Source organism: Thunnus maccoyii, chromosome 1 (assembly GCF_910596095.1).
Source record: "Thunnus maccoyii chromosome 1, fThuMac1.1, whole genome shotgun sequence".
In the NCBI taxonomy this organism is placed as follows: domain Eukaryota; kingdom Metazoa; phylum Chordata; class Actinopteri; order Scombriformes; family Scombridae; genus Thunnus; species Thunnus maccoyii.
Window position 1 is genome coordinate 13,421,461 of NC_056533.1, and position 21,386 is coordinate 13,442,846.

Here is a 21,386-nt window from a genome sequence, read left to right on the forward strand (position 1 = left end):
ACTCATTTTAGTTCAGCAGTGTTTGAACAATTTGCCTGACCTATTTTAACAGCCACGTTACAGATTAAATCAATGCTCCTAAACAACAAAGGCACAGGATTTCTTAATGTTTGAATTTAATGATAAAAAACAAAAATCCCCACCGTGACCTAAAAAATCATTTGCAAAATAGCTGGAAATCTTCCACAGAAAAATGCAGCCACAGCAATCTTTTAATGTTTCTCCAGCAGATTACAGATGGGAAGGGAAGCTGTAGGACAACAAAACGCTGAATGTGTCAAATTCTTAACCGACTTCAGGAAGTGGTTTATCGTCTGACATTGAATACACAAATTTAACCATCACAGAAGTCTCAGTTTTTTACCGGCACATTTGCTGAACTGGCTGCATTGCTCCATGCCAAATCCTTTAAGACAAATGCAGGATATATTTGGTGTTTGCAGGATAGCAGATGTTTTACATTGGGAGCCAGTACAACATTTTTTTTTCTGTATGTTCATCTATCTTTTGTTTGTATATCAAGCAGCTGTCTTTTTGAATAAGGAAGGATCAAATAATTACATGAAAAAGTGCAACTCTTTTCAACATCTGACAGCTTTTTTTCCATGAGAAGGTGAGATTTTTCCATAATTATGACATCTCCTCCCTTTATGTTATTTTGTGTTGTCAGCTTGTCTGTCAAAATTAGCATGAAATCTGCGCTCCTTGGAGAGCTGTCATCACAGAAAAAATGTGGTATCAAGCCTGATTAAAGACCATTTATCTATTAAAAACCAGAGCGATCAGAAGATTGTTTGGTCCTTGATTTCAGGCAAAGATTGGTTTTCCTATATAAGACACATGACCAGGATACAATTTGGTTTGAAACATACAGTATTAGTTTGTAGTTATGTCACTTTTTCCAATTGCATTTTGAACTGAAAACACTGATAAGTTTGTTGTGACATCACACATGATAGCTTGTACCTACTCTCTACACTGACTTTGGGGATGAATGTAGTTCTAAGTATATAAGAGCATCCCTAGCTCTGATTCTGTACAGCTAAAGGTTGCTCTCAGCAGGATGTCTACTCCCTGGGCTTTCCTCCTGTGCTGCATAGTCACTGAGATCAATGCGTTCTTTCACCATACTTCACAGGGTACATGGTGTTTCCAGCAGACAGGGGACACACACAGCAGTCACACAAAAACAACCAACCTTGCCTCACAACTTAGACTAATCTCTGTGGAATGTTTCAGTGACAGGATTTCTGGGGCTCACTGCTGGTCTGGCTCTTTAAAGCAGCAATTTCAGTCTCAGAGGAAAATCCCATGGGATCAATCTGTAATTAAGAAAAAAACCCTCAAGCTTAATATCAACAGAAAAGTTTAACGTCATGTAATACAAATGCAGGACTAAGAAAGGAAAACAAGGCTGATCCAGAAGATAGAAAGAATCTTGGCTTTAAAAAGCACTAAACAAGCTGGGACAGAGTAAGTTCAGAACAAGGAATTTCTATTTTTTGTATCACTTTAATGAAAGTAAAATATTCTCATAAGGTATCACTGCAAAAAGACTACACACATTGTAAGGTGCTAGTGAAAAAAAAGTCTAATGTTTTGTTTAAGTTGGGTGTATTTGTCATAAAAAGGTCTGACACATTTTACACAAATGATCACACTGTTTCTGTGATGTAACTGTCTAATAAGCTGTTCACTGGCAAATATAAAAATGTTTGTGTTGGAGAAGAAAGATACAATTATCAAAAATGTTTGATGTTCAGTCATGAATGTGTCAACGTTTAACAAATGTGTTTTGAGTCACTGTATAACGGTATGAGGGAACAGCTCATGTCTGTAAAGCCAGATGTGATATATATATATATATATATATATATATATAGAACTGATATCATATCCATATTGATGCTGTAAGTTCCTTGTGCAGAAAATCATGATAAAGCTCCTCTCTGCAGTGCATTTACATGTTTGTTGGGTGAGATATAGCATATACTGGAAGCATATTTGTGTTTTTATGGGTCCTTTTTGAGAGAGGCAAAGTGAATGTCGACTGCTATAGCCCTTGAGGAATGTTGTCCTTTCTTTGGTCTGTGGCACATTGTGGCCATTGCCCATGCAAGCCGTGCCAAGGAAAATACCTTGCAAACTGCTGACTTTGATAACAGGGGGAAATCTGATTCTGTCTGCATGTACTCTATCAAGGCAAGCAGTAACCAAGCTGTTTCAAATCCCCTGTGAATGTGTTTACTAATGACTTGTCTCTCAGAACATTTGTGTAAATGAGGGTCTCAGAGTGCAACAGTGCTTTGATAGTATTCACAGACAACAGCACACACAGTCTTGTCTTGCTCGGCATGTATGCATGTCTTTTGTGCATTCAGTGTACTACAAGCAGCAAGGGGAATAAGGGGTGGAGAGAGGAGGTGATGTGTTTGTGAATGTGTGTATTTGGTGGGAGGAGGGTTCTGAACACTTTCATAATTGACCTCAGTTTGATATTTCTTAGGGTGGGGGATACAGACCACATTTCCTAACATACCCACCCTATAAACAGAGACATCACATTTTATTTATATAAGGTTACGTATTACCAAACAGTATGTCCTTATTAACTTCTCATTGTTTGTGCAAATGTCACTTGGAATGACTTACTGTACCTCCATATTGCACCATGGAATATTTTACAGTTTGAGTCAGTTAAAAAAAACAGTTGTCAATTGTGTGAATTACATCAGTATAGTGGTTCTCTGTGACAGGGTGCCCCTGTTACCAGTTAAGTAATTTCCCATCTGCACATAATTATTGTAATCTTTAGAGGTTTAAAGACAAAGTAACAACATTACAAACCTTTGAACTACCTGTGGGTCACATTGTACTATCTATGCTTGTACATGATGAGAAAAGAATTCAAGACATTGAAAGTCAGATGTGTTATACAGAATGTCTGAATGCCTTTGCAGATGGTAATGTTGACTCTGGAAGCCTCATGGAGTGCTGGCTGCTGCAGGCTAGGAAACATCACTAGCACTAGGGCCATGTGGGACCTCTCCTTAAAAAAGAAAAAAACTTTGAGATTTTTTCACAGCCCATTGTAAGCAATCAGGCAAATAGAAGCTTGCAGTCGTGCAGTGCACAGGCACTTCTCCTTTCCAGAAGGCAGAGAGCAATGCTCAGTCTACTGACAGGCGAGCCAGCAGACCGACAAGACGTCAGGACATGTTCTCATAGCACTAACAGATGGTAACAACACCAGTGGGTCTTCTGAAGCCCACTTTCCTTCTCCTGTGTGACTGCTCCTGAATGCACATTCAACCTCTTCTACTGCTGTCAGTGAAGACCTGCAGATGCACTCAACTACAGGCTTACTTTTCAACCTTGCATCTGTCTCTGCATTCATACCAAAACTGCACCCGCGAGAAGAGGATACACATGTTTTATTGACAGAGCCACAGGTGGTTTGAGTTTGAGCTGTTGGTGGACTGGAAGGGCTTTTCCTGTGTGGTGAGCTGTGGCATCTTTGGAGCCAGTATGTTGCCTATGGTTGTGACATGTTTGGTATTCATCCTGCTGGGCTCGGGGCAAGCGCAGGTTGCCACACAGACTCGGGGGCAGAGCCAGAGTCGGGGCCAGGGGCAGGACAGCTCTGCTACCCCTTGGAGGCAGGTGATTCAGTGGGAGAACAATGGCCGCATGTATAGCTTGCTGAACAGTGGAGCTGAATATGTCCCTGCTGGGACGGGGGCCCAGGACAGAGGTCCTAGGGTGGTTGTAGCAGATACACGTTCACGCTCTTCACAAAGACCTCAGAGAGGCAATGTCCGCAGACAGGCACCATCAAGAGGGTCCTCTGAGACTGTCCGTGGGCAGGCCAGGCATCCTTTCGGCTTTGGGCAAGTTCCTGATAACTGGAGACAAACTGCAGGCACCACAGGTGGTAGCCACTTTCAGGGATCCTCTAGCACTCGCTTCAGGCCATCCACTGGCTCTTCATTTTCATCATCCTCATCATCCTTTTCTTCATCTTCTTATAACGTACCATCCTACCAACAGTACCCATTGCCTCAACAGCCTCCCTTCCAACCAGTACCTTATGACCCTAGTTTTGGGGACGGACAAGTCAGGAACTACGAGCCACCCTTTCAGCCTGTCGTCGGTGGAGGATATGGTGGTGGAGGGTATGGTGCTGGACGGGGATACACTGGAGGAGGGTTTGGAGGTGGTGTGGCCCCTGTGCTCCCAGGCTCTCCTTCTGACTTTGCTGAAGATGGTTACCACTTCTACCAGTCTTATGGCTACGGGCCCAATCCTGTGGTTCCTGCACGTGCTGCCCAACCACCATTTTCAGATGGTCTGGACCACAGATACACCCACAGTATCTACAACGAGGACTCTGCTCCAGCTGTCCCTGCCCCTGCTGTCCCTGCCCCTGACGCTAATCACGCCACTCCTGTGGTAGTGGACAGGACAGGAGCAGCCGGTCAACCACCAATCAGGAGCCCTCAGTATGAGCAGTTTCCTCCATTTGGAAGACCCCAACCTCCCTTCATGCAGCCCATTCCTCCAGGCAGAAATTCTCCAAACTCTGCCCCTGAGAATCCCAGTGTCAATGTCGGGAGTGTGTACCGACCAGAACAGAGAGGTACAGTGAGCTTTTTGTTTGGGCACCTGTAAACTAACACAATGTATGCTTTATTTCACACTTTGTTCAGGACGTTTTACCAGATCTTAAGAGAGTACATAACGCATGAGTGGGATAGGAGTGGATACAGATTGGGAGCCATCAAGAAAATTCTAAAGCACTTAAAATATTTCTTGCATTGCTTGCAGTGTGATTTTTTTAGCTAGACATATGAATTTGAAATATGCAAAACCCAGAGGAGTAGAGAGCTCACCACCCCCTCAAGTATACAATCATGCTTTTCTAGTATTCTTGTTTGTCAGATATCTGAAGTAATCAGAATGAGACAGCTGTTTAAAAGTCAGCCTCTTTTTCAGTTTACAAACAAAGCAAAGTGAATGCAAGGTTCATCTTTTCCCACTTGTATGGTTATTGAAACCAGGTGTTGAGAAAGCCTTGCCAGTGTTCAGAGATCACACACAAGAACCACTGTGTTTTCGTGTGGGGAGTTCTGTATTACAAGAGAGCAGACTGTTTCATGAGGCGTGTAGAGTTTGGTAATGGTGGTGGTGACCTCATACGGGGTCTGGTGACAAGGGGTGTTGGTGGGCAGTGGCTGCCTCCTGAGCTTGAGGACAGGAGAGGGTAAATAAGGGAGGGGGATACAGTAATCCACCACTCCTTGAGGGGGAGGGAGAGTGTGGAAAGTCCCTGTTACACATGGGGTCCGTTGCTTCAGTTACATGAAATCAAAGAAATATTTAGTTAGAGTTCTTAGGGGAAGAATGCGGTGTTTCAAAACATGCAGTACACGAACTAAAAAAAAAAAGTTTTTTGTAACAGAGCAGAAAATTTCTTTTAACCTATAAGCAATTGATCAGCCTTGTTTTCATAATTTGTCGGTGTGCAAGGGAGGAAGAAGTTTTCCTTGAGTTTATTGTTAACGCTGAGGAAAAAAAAAATACATGTGACATTTTCCTATGTTCTGACTGCAGCAGGCAGTGAGGGAAGACTTCTAGCAAGAATCTCAGACTCTTAATAATGTAGGTTTTACTCAGTGATTTGCATTACTGTGCTGCAGTCTCTCTAGTGTGCTGTGAGCCTTGCAACCATCATTCATTAGACACTCTAGAGCTGGGAGCCATTTCTACAGCACAAAAAGCCAACATGTGTGCAGATGCCTTAGTGTACCCGGTAATCATTGTGATAAAGTTTCAGCCATTGGGAGCTGCTGAAAAGCTGACATTTTTATTGCACTGCTTCATGGAACATCATTAAGCTGTTAAAGTATTATACTAATGGTGATCTACACATTTAAAATTTACTTAAAATTGAAGTAAGCAGACAAGCATATTTGTACAGCCATTTTTAAATGCATAAGCAAACGTAAGTTATGCTGATATAAGATAAACACCAATCAATGGCCAGGCTGTTTATTAAATAATACAAATAAATTCAATCTATTTCATCATGTGGCCTACTAAGGTTAGTGCAAGAAATTCAACTAAGCACAAATAGGGTTAAGTTGCTATGCATGAACAAGCTGGCAAGCATTACCATTAACAACCAAAGTGTATAGATAACTACTGTACAATTAAGTTTAAGGCCATGAAATAAGTTTCAATGCAAAAACACTTCCTAATTGTTGCTTTTAGATGTCAAATGGCGCAAGTTACTCCCAGAACCATGTACAGTAAATAGGGCTTGATCTACAGCCAAAGCCACAGTGGAACAATTAAGAGAGCACAGCATACTGTACTGTATGTACTCTGTGCTCAAAGTGTTAAGCAAAGAGACCTTTACATCATATGTGCAATTTATCAAGTTTGCGGGTGTCTTTTCTGAACCCACATTGGCTTTGGCATCAGTAAGCATGGCACTTTTGTGGGTAAAGAACTAGAGTTTGTGACAGGGAGCGTGAAGGTACACACTCTTTGAGAGCTTTGCAGTATTGAAAGCTGTGATGTTCAGGAAGTTTTGTGATTAAGGAATTGTATTTAACTAAGTGAAATCGCAAAGATTGGTTAAAAAAGTATACATAATGTCCCAAACATACACTTTGCAATACATCGTCATTTGATATCACTCTTCCTTCCTCTCATGTTCCCAGATAAAGGTGCCAGCAGTCAGAGGAGAGAATAATTAGACCGTAATTGGTATAGATTAATTCATTAAGGCAGCTGCAAGGCAGCATCACAGTTATTTTACTCAAGCATCTTCAAATTAAGGGAAAAGGTTTTAGCACCTCGATATTGCTAAAATTTATAGTAATATAACAAGTGATCAGCAAAAGTAAAATGGTTAATCATAATCATGATGTTTATTGCAAGAGGGCATAGAGTATACAGTGAAAGTAGAGTTTTCTAAAATGATGCATAATCATCAGATGCTGTTATGATTCTTGATTTTGACCTCAATGAATTTCAAGTGTGCTAATCTGTCAGTGCAGCTAACAGCATTCAGCTTATAGCAGGAGTATCTGATGAGGAGAGGGAGCCCTCATGTCCTTTTATTATGCTATATTAGATGGTATAAAAAGCCTGGCAAGATTCTTTTTTTTTTCTCCGTGCCCCACTTAGAGTGTAATGTGTGGCTTTGTCACATGCTGTCGAGAGCTGATCAGCTTTGGCTTCTCAAAACACTTTATCCCTCTGAAAGAGACCCAATTTCACATTTCAAAAGATTACGGCACAGAGAACAAAGCCTTCCTGGGGTGAAGAGAAAAAACGGGGCTGAGAGTGCAGTTGGAAAACCTTTGCGTTTCACACTGGTCTTACAATGTTTACATGGAAGCTTCCCCCTGTCCTATACGTCTGCCTCAGAGAGAGCTGTCAGATGAGATGTTTACACAATGCCCGAAAAGTCAAAGCCCTTTTTTTAAACTTGCAGCTTGGAAGGCAAGACTCATCTGGATGTTAAACGCTGGGCAGATATAAAATAGGAAACTTCCTATCTGGTTTCCATAAACAGACCAGAACTAATGAAATTCATGTGACAGATAACAATGTGTTTCATCATCTGTTTTCTTTTCCATTGTTAAAGCATGGTACAACAGAAATTGAAGGTTGAATATAATTTTTGTGATATTAGTAATGCCTCCAGAGTTAGAGGTCGAATGGTTTTGCTATCTGTAGCTTAAACAAGCAAGCATACCAGGCCTTTGTGAGCTAAACAGAGAAGGATGATAAGCTACACCAGTGACCCTTGCTGGCATGGCCTTTACAGGGCATGGGACAGACATCCACTCTGAAAAATCAGGCCTGCTTTTTTTAACTTGTTCCTCAGGTTTTCTGACAGACTTGGACAGTGTCCCACTTTAAAAACAGCAGTGGTGTCATGTTTTGCCCTCGCACATACCTTCTCCCTCTCTGTGTGTCTGTCTGGCTCTCTTGTATCTCTGTACAATGCCTTTCCTTCTTCATCTCTCCATCTTTGTCATTTGTTTGTATAAACCAAAGTATGAAAAACGTAGGCTGTACTACACTAAGTCCTCCTATGATACTGTAGCTCATGTTTCCAAGTTGAGCCTTATCCTTAACAGATATGACTAGTCATCCTACGTTTACTTTGCTCAAGGTTAACCTCAAGTGACAGGTTCATATTAAGATTAGTGTCACACAAGATCACATCACATTAGCCAAGAAGGCAATACGTTGTTTGTATAAAATATTTCCCTCATAATAAGATACATTAAGTTAGAGGCCAAAGTGTTGTGTTAATGTTATATGTTTCTTTGTTTTCTTGGGATTTTTCACACAAGAGATCTAAATGTGACCCTTGTGTTCTCTCACCTCAAACTCACCCCTGTCTGAGAGGCCTATGGAGCAAAAGTGTCTCATTAGGAAACCATGATAATAATCTGGAATGCACAGTAATTAGTGGCCAATAGCTTTCTCTATTGTGACCCAGTCTTGAACTGCGGCCCTTGTCACTCATGCCCCTCATATCCTCCACCAGCACTGCAATAAATACCAGTTAATAAAAAATTGATGACAAATATGTGAAAGAGCCCTCACTGCCATTGTTGGGAGGGCTGGAATTCAGAGAGATCAAAAGGGGACCTGTCACAGATTATCAATCATTAACATTAACATTAACTCTCTCTATAAGGTATGTTTGAGACTAAAAATGTATCCGTCTATAATACAAGTTTTTTTTCAGTATTTTGAGCAGACTTGTGAGATTTGATTTGTGAGCAGATTACTATCACATCAGGTTGTGTATTTTGTAAAGTATGAAAATATGTATGTTATTTTAGGTTTGCCTGACCTGGTTCCTGATCCCAACTATGTCCAGGCTTCCACATACATCCAGAGAGCCCACATGTACTCCCTCCGCTGTGCTGCTGAGGAAAAATGCCTATCAAGGTAAACCAAATTCTGGATGGCGTTTGCATTTTTTTATTATACGTTAATTTACTTATTTAAAAAAAAAAGTTTTTCCCCTATGAGTTCATTTTTCATATCAGTGATGAATGCTAATTTTAATGGTTTCTGCAACATTTTAAGCACTGGCGACATGTCCAAAATGCACCTTGCTTTGTACGCAGTAAATGCTGGAAAGTACCAGCCCTCCATGACCCTAGGATAAATGGAATAAATGAATGGATCATGCATTAACAACAAAATGTTAATTTTAATGGGAGATTGAATTTTTTTGTAATGTGCTCCACCTTTGGGCAGCATTAACCAGGAAGTGAACTGTCCACAATTCTAACGTAGCCTTTGGGATTATGCCTGTGCAATAATAACTGAAAGAAATAATGAAAAAAAGTTGACCAAAAGCTCAACATGAACTAAATCCTGGTCACCTTTGGGGATACAGGCTGCCATTAGTTTCATTTCTCTTTGTTGGTGGATATCATCCCCTGAGCCCCGGGCCTGGGCCTTTGACTGCCTCTGCACTAAGGACACTATTGAAATGATGGAAGTGTGCTGTCCCCATGGCTGCTCTATTTGCCCTCTCCCCATCACAAGCGAAGCCATCCCTCAAAGCCCTTTCATATCCTGTCTGAGTTTGCAGCAATCACCGACAGATGGGCTGTTGTAATTTGCCATACACTCCAATGTCAACAACAGCCACAAGACGAATGGCTTAGATCTTCAGTGGTATTGTGAACTCGAGGTTGTGCCTCCTCTTTCACACAAAAAAGTGAATCATGCAACAGAGTGTGTACCTCACTCTGCTCCCTCTCCCCATGTTGAAACTATGTGTTTGGAGAGATGGTTGTAATCTGTAGAATGAATTATTTAGTAGATGTTCTCCTGCCTCCAAGCCTTTCCCATCCTGCTCTTTTTCCCCCTCTTGTCTTAGTTATGAGAAACAGACATGCTGACATCCTTTTTGCAGTCACTGGTGCAGTTACCTCACTGTTTTTTGTCTTCATGTATTTGTCCGCCATTCAGCTCTGCCTATGGCTCCGAGACCACCGACTATGATGTTAGAGTCCTTCTACGTTTCCCACAGAGGGTGAAGAACAAGGGTACTGCTGACTTCATGCCTAACAGGCCACGTCATACCTGGGAGTGGCACAGCTGTCATCAGTAAGTACTTAATACAAACCAGATTTTACCTAATCAGCGAATTATGCTTTACTGGCTGCAGTATCAGCTGTGACCATGGAACTAGTGAGCAAACATTTTTATGTCAATCCTGCTTTTATTCTTACAGAATATATTTATTTATTTAACTAATTTCTGTGCTTTGTACAGCTACTTTTGCACTGCCAGAATGGACAGTTCTGGTTGGTTTTGATTGTAGGACATGTTCAAATTGTTGTAAAACTGACTGGTCACATAACAGTAAATTTGAACATTAACTGGCTAAACTAAATTCACTACTAATCAGCTTGTTGACTGGTGGATGAATAGCTTTTGATTAATATATTGAACCATGATCGATGATTTGATTTGCATTTACTTCCTTATGTGGAATAGGGGTTTGGCAAAGCAACAGCTCCACATTTTATAGAATTAGGGTTGTGGTATGTGACTATTGTGCTAATTCACACACAGACATAAGATTGGTTTAATGGCCAGATGACTGTATTCCCTGCCAGGTCACCAACATGGCCCATTATTCTAAAGTATTGCATGGGATTGGTGAGCCCACTTTCAGTTGAAACCTGATTAACCTTATACAACACGGCAGAGGGAACTTATTCAGCAACCTCACCTTTTCATTACTGGGAATATGGATGTTACCCGACATAACCCCAGTTGGCGTCAGTATACAGTATCTAGGAGGAAACCAGAAGAGGAAAAAAAACATGAGTGATATTGTCCTGGGACCCGATTCCAAATTTGCAACATGAGATCATTTCCTCTCGCATTAATTTTGACGCGTTTAAGTAATCAAAAGAAACACCATATTTGGCGACTTATGCATGAGCAGGAGAGAGGACTTGCAAATGTATCTACAATTTTCCAAGTGTAATCATTTGAGAAATGGGAAGCTTGTACCATTTACGATCAGTGCTCACAAATGTCTTTGGTGAAACAAGATCCTGGACTATAAAATCAGGGTGTAGTGGAGATTTATCCTGTGATAGCTAACCCAATGGACATGACCTTGGCACCAACACTTTAAATGTATGGTCAAGTTGGGCTTTTGTGTTGTAAATGTGGTTATTGGTACATAGAGCACATTCTCGCTGCTCATGAACAGTCTCGATTGATCTGGTGCACTTCAATGTTGTGTTCTTCTTTCAGTCAGTGAATGAAAGTGAACGCAGCATGGTCCCCTTTACAATATAGACAGTCACTGCAGGAAGAGAAGCTCCACAGAGAGTAAGTCTAAATTTCATAGACCTGGTCTAAAGAGAAGTCAGATTAATGGAGTCCTTTATAGGGCCAAACCTGTGTGAAATAGAGCAACAGGACAATACACTCTAAATTCCACATCACATGAAACATAATGGTATCTAGCTGTGTGAGTTTATTTAGCAAGCAGCTTTCTCATTGTTTCTTGCTAAGTGGACATATTTTAGTTGGTTTAGCAGGGCAGTAGTGGCTCAGACTGAATATCTCTTGGGGATTTCTGATGAAGTGATTCTGGGGGTATCGCCTTTGTTTCATGACATTATATTCCATGTAGACTGGCTTTTATCTCAATTTCAGCAAGTCCGCCCACTAATGCTAGTGCCGGGCTCTGCTTTACTATCCTCATCTTACAGGAATGTGACTGGCCGTTAGAAGATTGGCAGTGTTGTTGCTGTCTGACATCAGTCTGCGTTTACACAGTGGGTCCCAGAAGGCAGGAAGCCAAGGCAATCATTCCACTGGCTGTGTGATCAGATTGACAAATCAATCCATTTTTGCTGTCAATCTGTGACACCAGATCATATAGCTGCTAAAGTATGATGGCATGGATATGGGTTACTGGGACAGGGTGTTTGGTTACAAAGAAATCTCTTTAGGGGAAGAAAACCTCTAGCCCAGATTCTCACAATAAACTTCCCTGCCCTACATTTTTGTTGAATAAGCTGTGTAGTTGACAGTTTTGCTTTTCATTACACTCACTCCTATCTTTCTCACTTGAGTATTAGAAAAAGGGAAAGGAACAGCATCCTCTTGAGTAACACGGACTGTGAAAATATCGGAATTCTGCATATTTTGTTGTTTTTTTTAACAGATTAAGAAACAGAATTCCATGTGGAGTTTATTTTTCATGCCAGTCAATATGGAAAGCAAGTGAAAGTCATTAAAAGTGATTTTTTGGTTTTACTTTCATTTTTGATTGAACAGAACTTAATAACAGAGTTCTTCAACTTATGCTTTATTTATGTCAGTCACTTACAGTACATCTTTAATAAGCTATGTGACCTTCATGGTCAAAGATCATAGCTGCTATTTGTGCAGGTGCTTGGACATATGTCTTCATATCCTGGTTGCACTTTGTGGAAGGCAAATGTCAGGCCCCTGCTAAATAGTTCTGAAAGAGCCTACTGTAGTTCTCTATGTTTTACAACCCAAGCTATGATGTGAGAAACCCTCAAAGTCTTGTTTGTTGCAACACAAGTGGAAAATGAGTCATGACTATGAAGAAGGATTGGAATGTTTTGTATATTACGATTACAAGCTATTCTTGTTAAATCCTCTATGTGTTCTTCCAACACTACATTCTCTGTAGTTGACATAGTCAGTGAGGGGATCCAGGAATCCAAGGAGGTAGAGGACCCTTCCAGGCACCTCATCGTCCAGTGCCTCCCCCTCTCTATCTTTTTCCCTGCTTCCCGCAGTCTTTCTTTCTGTCTCACACACTTACACACATACACACATACCGTATTGGAGATAATCATCTCAAGACTGCCACTGAAATGGATGCCAGTTTCGGGAACACAAACAAAGACTGTGTTTCAACCTTACAGGCTTTTCTTTTCCCACCCCACTCTATACACATGTATTTATACACACACACATATTTACATAAAATACATGCTGTATGTTCCCTTCTGCCACACATCAAATAATCCTACATATAGACAAGGTCACATGCATTTGCATTTCAACAGAGACAGGAGAGTAATTTGAACCAAGATAGTGTTCAGACTTAGATAACAACAGACAGGTTTCTACCTGAGAGCAATCATATTTGGTTGCCTCAGCTATGGAAAGAATGAGTCCTTGAATGGTCACTTGCTCCATCAGTGGAAAGTACCCACTTTTGCTTCCAAGTCATCCTTCAATCTTTAATGACTGTTCCAGTAAAAGCTGTTGCTATGTTGAAACATGGGCCATGAAGTAAGGCGAAAGGGCAATATTTATATAGTCTGAGTTTGTCTGACTGTAAACGATCCAGTGCTTACCTCACCTGCCACAACAACTAAAGTCAACACCACTTAAGTATACTGTATGACTGTATGGGGCAACTGAAGAATCAGAGAATATGATAAATACTTTCAATTGCTACTTCAATGTGTATTATGTAATGTTTCATTTTGGTAGGATGCTCTCCTAGAGGTTTGATATGTAGGAATCAAAAATTCCTTCTCATTAGTGACATCTGTGGCTGTTAAATGAGCTGCAGTCAACATACAGGTGGTGCTTGCGACGTGAGACTATTGCAGGTGATGGAGACTATTGCAGGTGATGTCTTTTTCCTCTTCCTTTGTTGTGAAATGTGTAGTGGTTGATGTAGGCAGCTAGCTGTTTCATTAGCTGGAGAGTTAATATCTGCAGGGTGTTTCTAGTCAGATAGCACCATTTTTGTTGTGTTGTTATGCCAGTCGTTTGTTGACGTTAGCGGGAGAGAGGCAAGGCACTCGGGAGCATGCAAAACATCACTTCTGTTGGATTTTTGCAGAAAATCCAGCCTGGGTCCTTCACATGGAAATCAGTCCACAGGTTGTGACAGACATCCGAGAAAGTTGGGGAAGGTCTAATTTTTTACGTTACGTTACTACCTGTTAACTCATTGGCAATAAAAAAACGATCAATACATGTAAATTGCTTCACAATTCTACATATCAAACCTTTGAGGAACTTTATCACATTGGTATAGGTATTGGTATTTTTTAAATTTAAAACATGTGGCTTTCAGGATCAAAGGTTTAGGAAGGTTTTCCTTTCTAATCTACTTTTTAATGTGATGCATTGAACAGTTATACCTTATCAACAGCTCAGAAGTTTTATCAAAATAAAAATTTGAATTTGTTCAAATGAAGTAAACCCCCTTAGTTGCACAAAATTTTTCCCAGAGTTTTTCCAGATTCATGTATTCTTGTCCATACAAACATCTAAAACCCTTTTTTGTTTCTTAGTACTTAAAATGTAGTGTCTTTGTTGTTGTTTCATCAAAACATTGCTCTAAAGATGTTTGCATATCTGAAATGAATTTGGCAGTTAATGCCACTGAGATACTGTATATTGCTCTCTACACTAGCTTACCAGTTAATTAGGTACACTTTATAAAGCTTGTATTCAGTTTTTGTTGAGATGGCAAAAGTTGATTCAACTTTGTGGTGATTTTGGGGGTTTTACTGCAGTTTTGTGAAATGTGCCCAATAAAATTATAGTTGTTAGTAGTTAAATGTGTTGAAGACACTAATATTAAATATGTTGTCTATTTGGGTTGGACAAAATATTACAAATCAGAGTCCTGCCCTGGGTCGAGTACCCACAAAAAAGTTGTGTAATGGGTAAAAAATATAATTATATAAATTCACGGGTACAGGTAAAAATGAACTACACTTCAGAGTATGTTGCACCCTGTTATAAGTCATACAAGTGAGCATGCATTATAACATTAGTATGCAATCATTGTTAAGTGTGTGTGAGAGAGTAACTGCTGTGATATCTGCGACTGCATATCTGTGTGTGTGCACGGGTATGTGTGGTTGTCAGTGAATGTGCAGTACTGCCCATAGACACAGATTATGATTGCACAACAAGTAAAAATAAAGCACTTTTGAGTGAGTGACTGTGTAGCCTATGTGTTTAATCGTGGGTCGTGTTGTGGGTCTTATATTTACGGGTCCAGGCGGGTCCGGATTTGACATGGAGATAATTGCAGTAACGGGTTGGTTTCGGTACTGAGCTTTGCGGGTGCGGGTGGGTGCGGGTTTGCAAAATTGGACCCGTGCAAGACTCTGTTACAAATTATTTATATGATATAATGCAATACAATTCAATAGCACAACAACAAAATCCTTCAAAATGACCACAAAATTTAATGAACGCCTCTCTGACATAGTCTCAACAAAACATTTATATGTTGAGTTTCATAACATTTATTGTTAGGCTGTTGTATTCGGTTGCAAACGATTCAGTGTGGCTTATAAACTGTCAAAAGTGTATATCTCATATCTGCTGTAGGAAATTTACCATCTCAGTCGAAACCACCAGAATGCTATCTGCTAACATATTGTATCTGTTTTGCCTGTGACAAATGACTTCATGTCTGTAAACCTGACAGTCATGCTTCATGCTCAGCAGTGTTCCACATGGGCCTCTGCCACAGTCACATGGCTGAATGAGATTTGTGCATCTATGTGCTACACTAAGAGCACACCACTTGGATTAAGCAGCCTCGATATTATAGGAAACTATACTTTGCTGATGTTGTTGGGTGTTTTCTTTGATAAACGCTCTTAATAACAGATAGCTCAATGCTGGCTGTGCCCATATGACACACAAACAGGACAATGATCTTTTTTTAGGCAAACAAGGCTATTCGGACATGTACATACAAATTTATAGAAACCTAGAATGTTTTATATTAATGTGACAAAATACAACTGTACATGTGCAGTTGTGGCATTTTATGATTTACTAGAAATATATTTTTACTGACATGCCAGATTAAGACAGTTAAACAATTAAATAGTGACATTCAATCACAGAAAAGTGGAAATGGGATTGTAGGTTGTTGTAAGCAGGCTATGTTCCTTTAACTACTTTGGTATGTGTGCTTCACTAATTTGTTTCCACTGCTCTGTATAAATACTTCAAACTAATGATAAAAGTAGGAAGGTTGTTGTCATGGTACTCCATGCAAACACATTCGTGTTGGCATGTCATGCAATTATGTGCACAGTAGGCTTTTAAAAAGTGAGTAGCATCACAGGTCACTTTGACATTTGGGAGAGGTCCAAGCCATATAGCAGTTAATATTGCAGATGCTTTCAAATGGACCAGCTCACTGACAGAGTCACTCACTGAGAGTCACTTGTTTCAAATTCTGGTTCAGTTGAGATGATCAGTGGCCATGTGCATCCAGCCTTTCCTAAGCTGCTAAAGCTGTGCAAACACACACAAACACACCGCAAGCAGCACAAAAATACACTCTGACACTGCTACACTCACACATTTACGCATGCACACTAAGATATGAGCATACAAACAAAAAAAAAAACATTAGCACACGCACACACGCGATCACACACACAAACACCTCTGATCTCACCGACTGATACAAGCTAATTAACAACATTCATACATCATTAGGGTGTTAATGTCTTGCAATACTTTATTGTTTCCATCAATTAGTATCCATTGTCCTTTGATACTTTATGATGTGTTCAGTCAAGGTGCAACATCACGTACATAAACATTAATAGATTTGGTCAATGGGTTGAGTATGCAGTATATAAACCCACAGTTTGTCTTGAAATTGCATTTAAACCCAGATAAGCTTAATTTAAACAATATGGAAGTGTAATTACAGCAGCCTAACAAACTTAATAAACTAGCTATAATTTATGCTTAGATGACACAATAACACTAAAATGAGCTTAAACATTTTGGTTGATCACATTAACTAAGATGTTTGTTTCATTGTTTTACTACATGCACAATGATTTGTTTGTTCCTACAGGCACTACCACAGTATGGACGAGTTCAGCCATTATGATTTACTGGAGGCCAGCTCTGGCCGCAAAGTCGCAGAGGGACACAAGGCTAGCTTCTGTCTAGAAGACACAACCTGTGACTTTGGTCACCTGAAGCGTTATGCCTGCACCGCTCACACTCAGGTAATGCAGCAAACAAGGGCATGAGTGGAATTTAGCAACAATGAATGACAAAGCGATTTCACTTTAAGTTCAAGCTCCCGCATCAATTTTCAACCTTCATTTGGTGGTCACTTTTTTTTTTTTTTTTTTACAGTTGCATTAATAGTTGGCTTTTAGTCATCAGCCTGAATATGTTTCTTGCACAATGTCATACCACTGACATTGTGCTGACATACAAGGTTTTCACCTCAGATCAGTATTCCTTACGAATGTCTTTCTTCCCTTCTGTTTCTTCAGGGTCTGAGCCCAGGCTGCTATGATACATACAATGCTGATATTGACTGCCAGTGGATTGACATCACAGACATCCAGCCTGGAAACTACGTACTAAAAGTAAGAGTAAAGAGAGATTTTGGTGTGCATGGTCATGGCACATTTGTGAACAGCATAGGGTCATATTTTATGGACGGAAGTGAGGGGCAGCACAGGGCTCAGTGGCACTGGTCTCCCATCCATCTCATTGTCTATTTTTCATGCATATTTGATTTGATCAATATGGCTGCAAGATGTGCAAACACATGATCTATACAGTGTTATCTATCTCAAATCTCACATTCTCTCTTAAAGCAATATTGGTCCCATTGGATGTCACCCATGTTTGTTGAACTTTGAGTATATGGTGAATTGTAATGTGCCATCTGTCTTTTGTCTCTCAGCTCCAGGTCAATCCCAAGTTCTTGGTGCTGGAATCAGATTTTACCAACAATGTGGTCAGGTGTAACATTCACTACACAGGACGGTTTGTTACAACAACCAACTGCAAGATCGCACAGTAAGTAAGACAGAATGTACAGATTTTAAAAACTTACTTGATTGCTGATCATTAATAATTCACTGGGACAGATTTATTTCAGTGTTCTCAAAATCCTCCGCTCCTTTGGTGATCTTGTGCTTTTTAGAAAGATACAGTTTGCCATTTTATACAATGTAGGACTCTGACCTAAAAGAGCGTACATATATGCTGTAGAATGGTATCTGAGAGGCAAACTGTAAATCAGCGTTCTTGTCATGTTCCCAACATTGAGTTATAGTGATCCACATGACAGGATGGCAGCTAAATGCAGTTTTATGAAGAGCCTCAAAGTGTTTTGAATTACTTAGTGGACTTAATGGGGTCTTGGCTGAAATATTTGATGATTTAATGAATTATGTTCTCATTCTCCAGTTAAGATTAATGGGCTCTGAAACTTTCAAATTTTCCCTCAAATGGAGATGCAGGGGTGTTGAACTTTTCAATAGCGCTATTAGAAAGTTTATCATTGCACTCAGAAGTACTATCATATGCTCTTGAAAAGACTTTATATAGAGAGTGGATATGCATGACGAAAGCATCATTAGGCTCAATTGCTCTAGCCAGTCTCCCTTAGTTTCACTGGTACAGTCAAACATAAACTTAAAAATATGTTTGCTAAAGCATTTCCACAGTTAATGGGAGCTGGATATAATAGTCAGGTATTTAAGGAACTGACGGCAATAAAAGAATTACATCATCAGACTTCCAACATTTAAGTCTGATGTTTGAACAGTTTCTGACAGGAGAAACAGTTGCCAATAACATCACCTGTATTGTGTGATTGGCTATTCTGAAATTCTGAAATAAGCGCTAACAGCAAGAGCTAGAAGCAACAGGAGAACCCGGTATCCATCCATGTTTGTGACAATGGTCTATTTATTCAGCCAAATCCGTTACCATATGTGATGATAATTCAATATTTGATTGTTTACCAACCACCAAAACTCAAAGAGGAAAAAAGAAGAGATTATATACGTGTGAAAAGAAAACATCCTGCATGTGAATGACTTTAAATTTGATATTCACGTATAATTTTGTAATTCATAGGGTCAGAATAGTTAATAACTTCATATCAGCAGTCATTTTGTTCATTCATTATGTACAATATCTCTGCACTGAAATCCTTCAGTGAGTCCGGAGTGTTACAGTTACTCTCACAAAAGTGTTATGTGTGGTCTGTTTCTTTTGCAGGTCATGATCAGGCACTGGAAGGCTGCCACGCTAGAGTGACCCTGATTGCTATTCCATTGAAATGTGAATGGAATCCATTTGTTGTTCGTCTTTACTGTTTTTCGTGCTGTTTTGGTATCCTGGGCCCATGGCAAGTGAGGGATCCACTGGCACTGATAAGAATGTGGGGGTTTAAAGTAAGCACACACACACTGCATATTGCATAATGCATTTTGCACATTGATATCCCATTAATGACAGTTCAGATCCCTGCAATCTATGTTATAATATTGTCTTATCAAAAACATATATTATATTGCAACTAGCCACCCCAGTTTGTTTACATGCTTTTGACACATCATTGACTTTCAAAAGAGGCGTTTACTGTATCTACACACAGCAAGAAACATCTATCCACAGCTCCTGCAGAGTGTCTCTGTTTAAATTATTAAAGTGAGAAACGTTGCTGGTGCTGAAACGAGTGGTTCCCGACACATCAGTGTTCAGCTGCAATCCAACAAATAAAATTAGGGGACAAAGTCTTCCCAGGTGCATTCATCCATGCAGCACGGGGACAGACAGAAAGGCCCAGTGACTCAGAAGAACCACAGTATAATGTGTTAGTTGTTTTCTCGCTCTTTCTCTCTCTCTCTTTCTCTCTCTCTCTCTCTCTCTTCACTGCCGCAATGGGTCTGACTCAGATATTGCGATTCTCTGGGCACGTCTTGTTTAATGTTGTGTTAACAGCAAGAGGAAGACAGCAGGTCATATTTGCATTTGTCTTCTCGTCAAATTGTAAGTCAACATAAAGACAAACTGTCAGCACTGGGTGCTGTACTCCTCTAAATCCTTGCATATTCAAATTGTGCCCCCATTCGTCCTTTCTTAATTCAGTTCAACAGGAACAGGAAGCTCAACTGGCAGAAAAGGGCACTTTCCAGAATACAAGACTCACAGTATGTAAGCTGTACGTTTACACTGCTTTGGGGTTTCTTCTTCAGCTACCAACACTGGTCAGGTGGCACATAGGTCATCTATACCTTTTGAAGAATGTATATACAAATATTCCACTGATGCATGACTTAAATGATGGAAAGTATTTTGTTGTAACTGATTATATTTGTTTATCCAGTTTACCTGTTACTGTAATTTGTGAAATTCAGTGAACTTCTATATATTATTTTTCTTGATAATCTGAATTATTCTCAGTTTTATTAAAACTGTATGTGTTATTGGAGAAAAAACACTGCTATAAACTTAGTATTGTAATGCAGAGTACCAGAAAGCCGTCTTGACCTACCTCTCCAACTGAGTGAGCTGTTGTTTCCTGTTAAGTGTTTGGTTTCCATTGGAAATTCCTGCGATTGCTGACTGTGGCTTCCTACCACTCTGGTGTAACACACACCTACTGTAAAACCCCTGAATCTATTACAGAACACATGATTTGGGACTCAAAGAAAGAAAGAGTGATATCCAGTCTGAATCCAGTCTGTCTGTATTAATCAAACCATTACAAAGCACCAAAATGTGTTAAATTTGGTTGACTTTGATTTGATTTATTGTTCATTTTTAAATTGCTAATGTTGGAAATTAATTTTTGAAACAAAATACTGTAAATGCAGAACAAACCCAGCCTTAAGTACCAAGTTTATTGGTCATACACAGGCCTTTCATATTGTAATGTAAATACTACTTTTTTCTTTTCTTTTTTATCTGCAACGTCCTCTTACTCCAGTAGCTCATGATTATATCTTATGGTTATGGAGAAAGATGCAACCACATGTGATTCTGACATTCAGTGGAACGACAGCACAATAGTAGGTGACAGTTATACAGCATCTTTGACATGTGATGAAATTTGTATTTTTCTAACAGTGAACACCTGTCAAAAATGTCATATACAATAAATACATTTACACGTTTGCTGTGTGCACAGACTTGAATATGAATGCCATGTACCACTCTCATAGCACTGGTTCACCATGCTGCATATGAACACACATCTGCAGGTTTACACCGAATACATATGAGTGGATTTAAAGGAAATGCTGAATGACAGGTGTGAGAAGTTACTGAAATCATCCCCTTCATAAAAGATTAGGTGCGATATGTTTAATGCATTAAGGCATTTTCTCGAATACTGATTCACGCAGGGATGCAAATCTGACCTTTACAAATACAGAAAAATACACACTGCATGTAAGACGCCTAAAACCACCAGACAGTGAATGCAACAACTGTGTCGTTGAACTGATGCTATGCATAATCAGTCACACTAGTTTTCATGTTGTAGT

The 21,386-nt window shown here is 39.8% G+C and overlaps 1 protein-coding gene across 3 annotated transcripts; it reads left to right on the top strand.

The window, feature by feature from the left end:
• The first annotated feature begins 369 nt into the window (after positions 1-369).
• loxl1 (lysyl oxidase-like 1) lies at positions 370-21,014 on the top strand. 3 transcript variants are annotated; one of them, XM_042417524.1, is made up of 8 exons: positions 370-613; positions 2,961-4,639; positions 8,877-8,985; positions 10,024-10,161; positions 16,934-17,090; positions 17,367-17,462; positions 17,786-17,901; positions 19,114-21,014. In XM_042417524.1, exons 2-8 carry the CDS (start codon positions 3,529-3,531, stop codon positions 19,118-19,120), a joined length of 1,734 nt encoding a protein of 577 aa, XP_042273458.1. In that variant the 5' UTR covers positions 370-613; positions 2,961-3,528; the 3' UTR covers positions 19,121-21,014. The 3 variants fall into 3 exon arrangements, 2 of the variants coding, with proteins under 2 accessions (XP_042273458.1, XP_042273450.1); XR_006097145.1 differs by lacking the exon at positions 370-613 and having other exon boundaries at positions 2,877-4,639; positions 19,114-19,289; positions 19,987-21,014; XM_042417516.1 differs by lacking the exon at positions 370-613 and having other exon boundaries at positions 2,877-4,639.
• The last annotated feature ends 372 nt before the right edge of the window (positions 21,015-21,386 follow it).

What these genes read in the sequence shown, in the direction of transcription:
- loxl1 (XM_042417524.1), top strand. Translation starts at nt 3,529, where the DNA reads ATGTTGCCTATGGTTGTGACATGTTTGGTATTCATCCTGCTGGGCTCG. An exon ending in GAGTGGCACAGCTGTCATCA is followed by an intron (nt 10,162 to 16,933) that starts GTAAGTACTTAA and finishes TTGTTCCTACAG; the next exon opens with GCACTACCACAGTATGGACG. An exon ending in CCTGCACCGCTCACACTCAG is followed by an intron (nt 17,091 to 17,366) that starts GTAATGCAGCAA and finishes CTGTTTCTTCAG; the next exon opens with GGTCTGAGCCCAGGCTGCTA.